At 41.9% G+C, this 12,143-nt stretch overlaps 1 protein-coding gene across 1 annotated transcript in view; it reads left to right on the top strand.

Annotated features, from left to right (window-relative positions):
- The window catches only part of syt3 (synaptotagmin III), a 41,535-nt gene that overhangs the window by 4,563 nt on the left and 24,829 nt on the right, over positions 1-12,143 (top strand). The window contains exons 2-3 of the mRNA XM_084925218.1: positions 3,768-4,075; positions 6,063-6,470. Of these exons, the coding sequence (XP_084781344.1) occupies positions 6,326-6,470 (145 nt within the window). The 5' untranslated portion in view covers positions 3,768-4,075; positions 6,063-6,325. The remainder of the gene's footprint in view (positions 1-3,767; positions 4,076-6,062; positions 6,471-12,143) is intronic.

Below are 12,143 nucleotides of genomic sequence, written 5' to 3'. Positions count from 1 at the left end.
ACAATCAGCTTTCTTGCATGGAAAAAAACATATTTGCAAGTAAAATCAAATTTTCATATTCATCTGGTCATTTTTTAAAAGCGATATCTACTTAACTTTAAAAGTTTCAATGGTCTATTTTTAATTAAAACAAGTGAAATTCGATGCTGGTAGTAACACGGTTTTTGGCAGTAAAATGCATCTAATTACCTTTTCAAATTAATCAAGATAATTAGTGAAATTCAAATGGGATAACTTCTCATTACTTTTTGACTTGCATGGAATTAGTTTGAAGAGCAGTGAGTCACTGTTGACAGAGATCATGGCATGGCATTACTTCCCAGCTCTTTTAATGATAAGAGCACCATCCCTTTGATCACACGAGTCCATGCTGACACTGGGATTGAGATCAATCCAGCAACCCAGTGCACTCAAGGTGTCACAGCCTCTCTAATCTAACATGAAAGTAAATATAACTCAACCTGGGCAAGTGAACTGTAAATATCCATATCCATCCACAATCTTTGCCACTGCAAATTCCCAAATGCCCCCCAGAGAGGCTACAATATTAATAGGAAACTGCAGACTATAGAAAAAAAGCAGGTGTTGGTATAATGTATCCAGATGTCTACTGAGCTTAGTATAAAGTCCTTCTAGAAGCACATCTTGCCACTTTTGCAGCCATTCTGGCAATGCCTCGAGAGAGGTTCGATATTAATGTTGATGGTTATTGGGATATCAGCAAGGCCTGGGGAACATTTAACCAGACAACCCGATATCACACCAAAACTTGTAATAGACACCCCAGTCCGCTGTGTCCATTTCATGCTTTGCCTCTCCAAAACATGAAGTGGACATGTATACAAAAGTTTCATTACCAGCACGAGGACATAGCGAAATATCTCCCTTTGCTGTTACTGCAACTTCCTGCAACTTCTGCATGCAAATCTTTTTCACGCTTTTTAGAATCAAAGCGTGAAATAGACACACTGGACCGGCGTAGCTATTACACGTTTTGCTGTAATACTGGGTTTACCCAGATGAGAAAAGCCTTGAGCTCCAGGGAGATCATCCAATACACTAAGCTATGTTTGTTCAACTCGTACTTCAAGTCAGTGCTTCAAAGTCGCAGCAGAGACATGGAGAACTATAAAAACTGCCATGGTCAATGTCCAAACTTTCTGAGCCATGCCCTGCGACAAATCCTCTCCGTCTGGCAAAAAAAGGCAGATAGAGCAACGTCCCAAGGAAGAAGAGATCCTTAAAAAGCCAGCAACCAACATCAATAATGGACCTGTAACACAAAATGAAAATGAAAAAGCGCACCGCCACAAAAGACCTGGTGTCGGGACTCATCGCAGACATCAAAGTGGCAGGACTAAGAGGCGAATGGGTAGTAAAGGCAGTTCAGGATGAGGGCCTAACTAACTTTAACTGGACTATACAAATTACATGCAAAGGCTCAAAGGTCTAATTTATTAAGGGCTCAATCCAGAATACCAACGTGAACAGCATCAGTGTTCATTCTTTGGGTACGCTAAATAAATTCTAATGCTAATTCGCATTTTGGATGTAGTTAGCAAAAAAACCCCAAAAATTACACTTTCCTACACATTTACTAATTAACCACATACTGATATAATGATTAGATAATCCGATAACACAAATTTGAGATAGTCGTGAACCTCTACAGTACAAATATGTCACAACAGCGACACAACTGGTTCATTTTTTTTCCCAGTTTAGCTGTTGACTGGCTCTGAGGGGGCAGCAGCGTCTTTTCCTTTACTGATTTCTACTTTAGATTTCTGCTTGGGATTCTTTGAGTGCTGTGATTTCCTTTTATAATGCATAAAAATTTAACTAACGTGGATCATTTTTCCTGCTACAATCTGCCCGACACGTCTTCTCAAAAAGCTACAATACCTTTTTGCTGTTGAAAGAAAAATTCCAGATGGGGTAAAATATCTGCATCTCCTCCAGCTTTGTGATTGTACTGAACAGAGAAACTTGAACAGCATTGTGTTTGCTGCCTGAAAAACCTGCACTTGAACAGATTAGCTGGGCTTAAATAAATTTATAACTTCGACAGGGCACCTATTTGCTAATTTCTAACTCCACAACTGTATTTTTGGCTGTACTAGAGTAGCTTTGCATGACTCACTCCTCAAGCTCCTCCCCCATAAAGGCAACTTTCTTATAAGCCAGCTTACACCTGAGTGGCTGCCTCTCGCAAACAGAAGATTTGAAAAACGGGTGATTTGGGGGCTTCTCTCCCCATAGCAAAGGCCATGTGCCTACGATGACCATATTGAAAATATCCGCTCTCATTTAGTTTATACACAGAAGAGGCAAAGAAGAGAGTGCTGGCAGGGTGGAGTGGGTGAAGACGAGTATCAGGGGGGTGATTTGTGACAGAAGTATAGCAGCAAGAGTGAAAGGGAAGGTTTACAAGATGTTAGTGAGACAAAAAGACAGGAGGCAGACATGTAGGTTGCAGAGTTGAAGATGCTAAGATTTCACTGGAAGTGACCAGAAAGGACAGGATTAGAAATGACTATGTCAGAGGGAAAGATTATGTCGAGCGCTTTGGAGACAAAGTTAGAGAGGCAAGGCTGAGATGGTTTGGACATGTGCACAGAAGAGATAGTGGACAAAGGATGCTGAATAGAGAGATGCCAGGCAGGCGAAAAAGAGGAAGAGGCTTGTGGATGTGATGAAGAAGGAAATGCAGAGGGTTGATGTGACAAAGGAGGATTGCAGGATTAGGGTGAGATGGAAGCAGATGATTCATTGTGGTGACGCCTAAAAAAAGAAGAAGAAGAGAAGTGTCAGAAACTGAGCGCCTCAAGTAATAGTGAAGAAAACCATAACCGGTTTTCTTTAAGAGGAAAAAATTAACAAAATAAGATGTTGGGGTTTAGTCAAGATACAGTTACAATGTTATAGTTCATGATACTAATTTAACCCTGTTCCTCTTCTTTTCCTAAGATTAATTTTTTTTAGTGTATAGACTGACCGACTTTCATTATGTGACTGAGAGCAAACAAGACAGGGGAAGTGTGTTTCTGTCTTCAAGCAGAGGGACAGAAAACTTGAAAGGGTTTGGAAGCATTTCTTGTTTCTGATCTTGTTCGGAGTGAAATATGTCTTTGCCTAATGCAGTGATTGATGGAAGGCTGGGAGACAGATGGACACATAAGGAGCACTTTGCTAGGGAGGTGCCACTCAGTGCACAAAGACTGACGCTGACATTTCACAGAACAACATACATCAAATGATCAATAGTCCTTCCCCTGTCTGACGAGGTACCTTGCTTGAGAAATAGGGCCGCTGCTTTGCAAGGACAAAACAGCTCAGTGGAAAAGTGAGCTGACCTCTCACCACGAACATTGTTTTGCCAGTGATTTATTTTCCGACCACACCACTTGTACAAGATAAGGTTTTTGGCCAGGACATGTTCAATACTGGTGGTTTTTGGAGCAAATTTGTAATATCAGACACAAGTTTGCACATGTTCTTTGGTCAGAGTCCCTGGAGACTCGCACACTGTGAGAAACTGGAGTTTGGGCACTGACCTGTTTTTATTTTGACAGAATGAGATCGGAATTAAAGGCAGCATGCTAAAGAAGGCCTGTTTCCTTTGAATGAAAGGCTCATGAGCAAACACTTAAGGGAGTCAGACTTAATGCATCTAATTATATCTCAATCTGATGTTTGTGGGATTTTTGAGTCCCCTGTTGTCTTCATTCACCTTACTGACTGATTGATTCCTAATGTTCTTCCAGGTTCTGTTGAAAAGAATCTCCACGACTGACAGTGACATCCAATCCACGCTGATGTGCTGGCAAGGCCAAGGATCCCGATGCAGTCCACCAATTCCTGCTGGAGCTAGATGACTAAGAGCTCAGCACAACAGGCTCCCATTTCTGATCTTGGAAACATTAGGAAAATAACAAGATAAAGGTTATGCATGCACTGCAGGCATAACTCCACGCTCCTCAGCCAAATCTGTTTGCAAAGAAAATTTCACACGTAGTGTCTCCACACGGGCTTGCAACATGGCCCAGAACCTGAAGAGCTGAGTTCAATAAAGGTAAAACACATAAGTAATATCTTTAATTTTGATTTTTCTTTCAGTTTGACTTTTGGTACACAATTTTTAATCTATGAAAGAAAAAAAAAAGCCAGAAACCAGGCGCACACTCTTAAAGTGTTTGTGGTTTCAGTATATTTATCTTTTAGAAACTCACTGGAAGAGAGTTCACAATTATCTAAATTACTCTGTAATTACAGTAAAAAGTGTTTTAGTTTGAAACATGACATACGTTTCCAAAATGACTGACCCACTGGTCAGTTTTAGACAACAAACTAATCACGGTATCCCCAGGAGATAATTGACAGCAAGGCCCTGTGCAATTAAGGGCGCACCATATTGAGTGAAGGATCCGGCATTATTCAAAGCAGGCTCCTGTTTAAGGGATAGGAAATAAAACTTGCTCTATTTAGTTCTCTATAAAATACACAGTTTAAGGTGTATATTGTTGCTCATAATTTAATTTCTTAATTTCTCCAAGTGGTGTGTAAATGCACAGCCATCCACTGTCTAATCTTAATCAGTTTTTATTTTATTTATATTGCACCAGATCACAACAACAGTCACGTCAAGGTGCGTTGAGGCTTAAACTTACTGTAAATTGATTAGTTTTAATTTTGCTATAGTCATCTCAAGGGTTTTATGTTAAAACGTGAAAGAGCATACACACTTGACGACAGTGGGGATGAAGAACTCCCTTGTTAACATTGATAACACTGTGTCTTTTCAGATGTGCAGGCTGCCAGTTCCATAGGCATTAATGCACCATCATACATCAGAGATGCAGGTTTTTGAATTGAGCACCGAAAACAAGCCACATGGTCCCTCTGCCCTTCTGTCTGGAAGACGTGATGTCCGTGTTTTCCACTAAGAATTAAAAATTTTGATTTGTCTGACCACAGAAGAGTTTTCCAGTTTCCTCAGTCCATCTCAAATAAGCTTCCAGTGAAGACGGGGGTGATCTTCTGTGCATGATGGAGCTTTAACCTCCAGTTGTGAATGACTCAGTAACTTGCATTAGCAGACAGTTGTTTTGAATGCAGTGCCACTTGAGGCTCCGAAGGTCACGGGCATCCCTTTGCACACTGAATCTTTTGATGATATTGTATACTGTAGGTGATGGCATTGTCAAAGTCTTCACAATCTTACATTGAGAAATATCATTCTGTAGTTGTTCCACAATTGTAGATCCAGTTTTTTACAAACTGGTGAGCTTCTGTCCATCTTTACTTTTGAGACACTCTAGCTCTCTTAGATGCTCTTTTTATTCCCAGTCATGTTTCTGATCTGTTGCTAATTAACCTAATTAGCTGCGAAATGTTCCTCCCGCAGCATCCTTTTGGTTTGACGTTGACAATAATTGCATCATAATGTTTTTATTTACATTTTACATGCCATCCCAACTTTTTTGAAACCGGTGTAATAGAAACACAAGGTTAAACTGAGGGTTGACTTAAGAGTTTAATTCATTAATATAGTTACATATACATTAACATGTCATTTAACTTATCATTTTGGCCCATGGACCTTGTGGTGCCTTTATTTGCCCAAGAGCCTTCTGCTGCCATGTGCATAGAGGAGGTGGGAGGATGAAATTTGAGCAATGTGTCCTGCCTGTAGGAGCGTTCAAGAAAGTCCACACATGTAAATGTTACGTTTTTGTGTGCAAGTTTTGTCTACCAGATGAAAAAAAAATCATCATCAGCACGACCAGTAACTAAATACTTAATCACACATCAGAAATTTTAGTTTTGCCGTCAACAAGATCACATTTTCTCACCCTTTCTTCAGTTTTCTCTAATCAGTCTTCATAGTGTATGCTAAAGCAATATTATAGAGCCAACCATCTATCAGGGAGTTGCTGATGGTTCTGGCATTCATGTTCACACTTAATGGCTAAGGTGACCAGTCTGCCAGAAACTTGATTTGTCTCCTTTTATGTCCTCACATCTCAGGTCGCCACTTTCTCTCATTTTATCTCTTTCAGGGAAAGTGAGAGGGGCGGGTGCTGCTCATCCTTCATGGGCACATCAGTCTGGCCTCTGCGATCCAGCCTGCAGAGCCCCTCGTGTTCTTGCTTTATCACAGCTGTCCCCTCAACTTCCTCTGCCTAATCGCTCTCAGCTCACACCTTGTAAAAGGTGGACAGCCCAAAACTGTGCTTACCCAAGCGCCGTCCGATAGGTGAGGGCGGCGAGGGCTGCGCTGTCATTGGCTGACTGCTGGTGAGAGTGCGATGCGGATTGGAGGATGTCAGGGGACTGGGATGAAGACCTGTGTAAGAAGGCGCTGGTGCTGGTGGAGGAGCTGTGCTTCAACACGAGGGGTTACAGCCAGAACGAACGCTGCCAGGAGTTCATCTTCCTGAGGAGGGGCAACAGGCCGCTAGATACAGGTAATACACACACCTGGTGCTTCTTACAAACAGTGATTCAATAAAAGATGGATGTAACGTGCGGGTTTGCAAAGTGAAGTCAACGTGGAAATGACTTAAACCTACATGCTCTGGAAAAAAGAGACAGAAAAAAGGCCCTCAGTTCCCTTCGTCAGTGACCTCAATGAACACTTTTTGGATAACCTTATGGGCTCAACCACAAGTTCCACTTACTAAAATTATAAGAGAAGGATTAACCAGAGTATCCAGAGCAGTCAGTGCTGTGTGTTGTGTACTCAGATCCACCCCTTATTTGTCAAAGCAACACAGGAGCAATACTGAAAACCCTTAACACGAATGTGACTACTCTAACCAGTGGATAACACCACAGCGGCGTTTAAAAACAATCTATGCTTATGAATAAAGTTTGGCAGTTCATTGGTGTTTTAATGCTATTTTTCTTTTGTTTTAAACTTATAATTATTTCTATAAAACCTCAGTGAAATCTGCCTTTCTCTTATTCTGGGCACAGACTACATGAAATGAGCCTGATCATCCAGAAGATATAAGGTATCACTTGGTAACAAAGTAACTGCAGTCTTTTTTCCCTCTTTTTTATTTTGCAACAGTAAATAGGCTGATATTTATGTAGAGCTTTTCTGCTTTTCTGATCAGTGTGAACTGCTCTAATACTAAACGGAGGCTTTTAAGGTCTTGGTTCCCTCAATTCTGCAAGCTTGACCGATATAAGCACAGAGATCTCAGTCAGCAGTCAGGAACTTTCTTTCTCTGCAATTTATTGATTTTTCAAGATTCTCCCCTTTTTTTTAAATTTTGTGTTTTACAAAAATTGCCAGTTAAGCCTACTGCTTCCTGCTTTATGCCAAGTTCAGTCTACACAATACCAGCATGATTACAGCCAAACCTGGAAGGCGTTGGTTAGGAGCTGACTTTGGAAATGAAATTGTTTATTGTTGCACTACAGTTGATCGAAAACCAAGTTGAATCTGGGAACCCTATGTTAGGGTTAGGGATGCTAGCATGTTAGTATGTCTTTGAGTCCTCAAAGGTTCTTGAATTTCACAAAGAGAGCTCTGCCAGCAACTGTAAACATTACAGACCAAAAGCTTAGGGGGGCTGTGAAATCGCGAGCTAGTGCCTCCTTCCTGATGACGTCAAACACACTGTGAATGACAGAATGATTGATCAGGGAGCCACCTATGCTCTGTCTTGTCCTTCAGTCAGAAAAGAGGAAGATTTTATTACTCTATAATGGCCCGATCTGACATAGCGACCAGAAATAAATAAATTAGGTAGCCTGTGCTCAGCATTAAAGCAACACCTTATTCAAGAAATACCCTTGAAGTATCAAACACTCATCAAACCCTGCAGTTTGTAGTTTACTCCTTCACGCAGAGCAGGAACAGCCTGATTTGAATCAGTTTAAATGTACTGCGAAGAAAATGAGCTTTCACTGTGGACAAAGTAGCAAAACTTTCCAAACATCTGCAGCAGAATAAATAACCCTTCTGCTGCACGTCCATATGCTCAGTAGATTTCAAAAACTCACCATCTTAGCAAAATATGCCTAAATATCCAGAAACTTGCCATGGCCGATCTGTATGTTTTGATGCTTTTTTCTCACCCGCCATGAAAACAAACTGAAGTCAGCTTTGATTTTCAATTTAATCTTTTCACAAGGACCACAGCGGCTGGACTCTCTCTGAAGGGAGGAAAATGTGAACTTAGCAGACACCTTTCAAGCCTACAGCGAAGGGAATGGTGATACTATAAAAAGATTTGGGGTATTGCTTTAAGGAACTGCTCTTTTTAATATAGGCATGATTGAAGGTTTAAGTATTCCATTATGGTCCAAATGAAGTTTTACACCAAAGGCCTTCTTCTAAAACTGGAACTCTTTTTTGTAGGTTTTGTCCCGAAAGAGGTAAGAGCAAAAGATTCTTTTTTAGTACTGACTCATCACAGTGACTTTAAGGTATAATGAGGCAAAATGTTAAGAAGAGTGCTCACATTTAAGGATGGTTAGAGGTACTGTGCACTCACAACAACATACCATGAAATATTCACGTTCTCGACTGAAGTGGCTAAGGTACAAGTCCATCCCATTTCTTTTATGATCCCCAAAAGAGTCTCGGTAGAATTCTGTGATTGTTATCTCAGAGCTGGATTACAGGAATATATATATTTATATCATCACATCCTTTGCCAGAGTGAATAGGTACACCCTGCTGCACTGTGGATGAGAGTATTGTGTGTAGGTTCTTAGTGAGCCATTTGGAAGTGCACTGTGCTGTTATGCAGATTACCATGGATCTGTGGCTCAGTGTAGATTAGCCTGGATTGCCTGTGTGTTGCCTCCGGAGATTTGGATGGCTCTGAGAAGAAATGTCATGCCATGGTTTTAGGCGCTGGCCCCCACCGCTTACCAGCTGTGATTTTTCGGTGTTTGCTGATGGAAGTCCGCGGTCCCTCGGAGGATCGCGACCGCTGAAAGCTGTCAGTGGATGACTTGTGTAAGCAGCGGAGATGTGTTTGATGTGGAGCAATGTACGACTCCCAGTGGGCTTGCATCAGTCGCTGACTGACAGGAAGTCTCAGTCCCTCTTCACGGTGTACTACAGAGGCCTTCTACCCACACACCTACCCGCCTGCTGACTCGCTTTTTATGCTTTGTGGATTAGCGATGGATCTTTGGCAGGATCAGCGCTCAGGAAGTTACAGCGACTGCCCTAAAGAGAGACAAATGGAGGCGAGTGGCTTGGCCCCCGACAGTCCATGCGCACATTTGATCACAGCCACGTCTTATCAGCGCACCCTGATCTGCCAACTGCACACAACCTACTCCTCTAGCTCCTCGCTTTGTTTTTTTCCCCTCTCCAGATCAATACATTAACCTTTCTCATCCTCAAACTCCTCCCCTCTTTGGGTTTCGCTCTAAATCACTGTCAGCTTGTTTTCCCCAATCTCTCCTTTTCCCTTGCTCTCTCTCTCACACTCTCTTTGTATCATTTCCTGTTTGGTTTCGAGCCTTTCACACATGGTGTGGTAATTGTATCAGCTTTATCAACCCCCCACCCCCTCTTCTCTCTAGAAACAAAAAGGAAGAATTGACCCAGTCATCGTATATGTCTGTTGCAACATGCGCACCAATCTGTTTTCAAGCCTTTCTATGTTTGTAGCAGCCCTACATTTTTTCTCACCCCTCATCACGGCTGTCTTTATTTCTCTTTTGCCTCATTCCTTTACCCCCCCCTTCCAACATTTCTTCCTTCCTGTCTCCTGATCTCAGTCATCATGTTCTCTCGTGCTTTGCTTTTGCTTTTTTCCTTCCCCCCCATTCGTCGCTCCTCAATTCCCACCTCATCATGTTCTCCACCACCGATCTATGTCCCCTCGCCTATCCTCCACCTCCGCGGCCCCCCAATCATATCTTTTGAACAAGTGCTGATTAATGACATACAGGCTGATGAATAATTCACCAAAGAGAAGCTGAGGCAAAGCAGGGGGGAGACAGATAGAAGGTTGGGGTGATGAACAAAGAGAGCGAGAGAGAGCACGCAGAGGCAGACAGCATGGGAAAAGAAATGACAGCGAGGAAAGAGGGGTGTTTGAGGGGATTACATACGAGAGAGTGAAAGAGAACGTGAGGGAGGGCGGATGGAGACAGTAGGCGAACCAAGTTCCAGAAGATGTAGCCCTGGGCTGAAGGATTGGCTTCTGTTGTCTTGTTTTCATTCATTTGCTCTCAGTCTTGTTGTCAGCCGGTTACAGATAAAATGTAATTCTTCTTTGTTTGATTTAAAAGTGCTTATGTTTTTGTCATGCCCATAAAGGCACTCTGAAACAAAGTAAATTAAGACGAAAGGGAGGTTAAGGCCTTTATGTGAGACTTGTGGAGGTTTGGAAAACATTTCCTTCTGTGGGTGAGACAAAGTTATAGTACGCAAAGGTTGTGCCTGGCCTGCCTGCGGACAGAAAAAACTCTTAATTGATGACCTCGTGTTCTGGATGCAGCTCAAGAGGGCAAAAGGTAAAAAATTTTTACTTATATGCCGCAAGGTGCAGAGGAGTACACAGTCTGGGAAATCTGAACGCTGTGTCTTACTTGGTCTGCTTACAGTGATTGAATATTCATGTTCAGGGCTCTGGGCCTGTAGTTCATTGTTGATTCTGATTGGTCCGTTTGTCATGAAAGTCGTCAGACCAAAAGATGCTATTTATAAAAAGACTTCAAATGGTCCGGGATAAGAATAAATACTCATTGTATATTCGGTCTATTTATTAATTAATATTCATATAATATTTATAAGGTATTTACAAATGTATTAATTTATAAAGAATTTACAAGTCAGAGTGTCCAGCATGCGCACACGTGCCCACTCCTCAGCACAAGTTATAAAGTTTCCTGGCTCAAGAGCTCTCTTTGTCAGCGGCTGCTGCTGCTGGAACTGTCCAGCAGTCTGGTGCTGAAATGGCTCTTTTTTTGTATTTTTTTATTTTATTCTCTTTCTACATACAGATGAGTCATACTCCACCCTTCACCATCCCAAACACCCACATCCTCACCCTCACATATCCACACGCAGAAAACCCCCAACCCCACCCTCACTCCACAGTCACAATCCTCGAGCCATCACACATTAAAAAGCTCATAACCGTGAGGAAATGCAGGATGACACTGCATAGAGACATCACTGTGGGTGTTGGTGTTTTTTTAATTGCTACCCCCACCCAACCACCCCACCGCCTCCTCTCCTTCTCTAAGAACATCCACTCTGCCAGCGTTTGCCCTCATTTTAAGCTCAGGATTCAAATTTGGGATGTGAGCTTGAGGGGATGGCTGCATATTGCTATTTACGCCTACAGCAGGTTCCCTTTCCTGCCTCTGCCGCTCCGTGATGCGTGATTTGTAGATAATGTGGTGATGTTGGGAGCGATGTGCGTGCGTGTGCGCGCGTGTGGATTGTTCATCATGCAGTGGTTTATTGTTGATTTCTCAGGCATATGTATGCATAACATGTTAACGTGTAAAATACCAGATGCATGCTGATAAAGGCACTTTTTTAAAAAATGCCTCAGCAGCTATAGGATTTCATTTGGTACACACAATCATGTTAGAATTGATCTCATAAGCATGCTCAAACCACTGCTAAACATAGACTGTATACAAAAATGTGCGCAACCACTGTGATGTTCAGTTGTGCATCCTTGGTCTGAGCATTTTGACCATCGCAATCTTGTTTTTGGTAAACTGGACATGATAGTTTACTGCATTTTACTAAGAAACTTGCAATGTTATGGGGAAATCCTGGCGAAACATGAAACCAGGTAACATTTTTTAGCCTTTTATTTAGCTTTTGACTTCAGGAGCAATTAAAGCACTGCAGACTAAGCTTACCTAACCCCAAATCAATAGAGCAAACAGACAAGTGTCCGTCCTCCTAACTCATTAAAATATAAAAACTTGTTATTAAACACATACGCTGCTTGTCTCTACCTTGACTGTTACATTATTAGTATGACTGAAGTTTGCAGCTTGCACATAGGTCCAACAGAGATCACAGCATACCCTACTTTGCTGTCTTTGTTATTCCAGTGGGGACCATACTGTACCAAATAAAGGTCATGGTGTATACAAATAGACTTGAAGTTTGCAAATGAGGCCATAAACTC

The sequence above is a fragment of the Perissodus microlepis genome, chromosome 4 (assembly GCF_051167445.1).
Source record: "Perissodus microlepis isolate ML-2025 ecotype Zambia chromosome 4, ASM5116744v1, whole genome shotgun sequence".
NCBI lineage: Eukaryota > Metazoa > Chordata > Actinopteri > Cichliformes > Cichlidae > Perissodus > Perissodus microlepis.
Note: the sequence above shows the minus strand (reverse complement) of the source record. Positions and strands in the feature narration are given on the sequence as shown.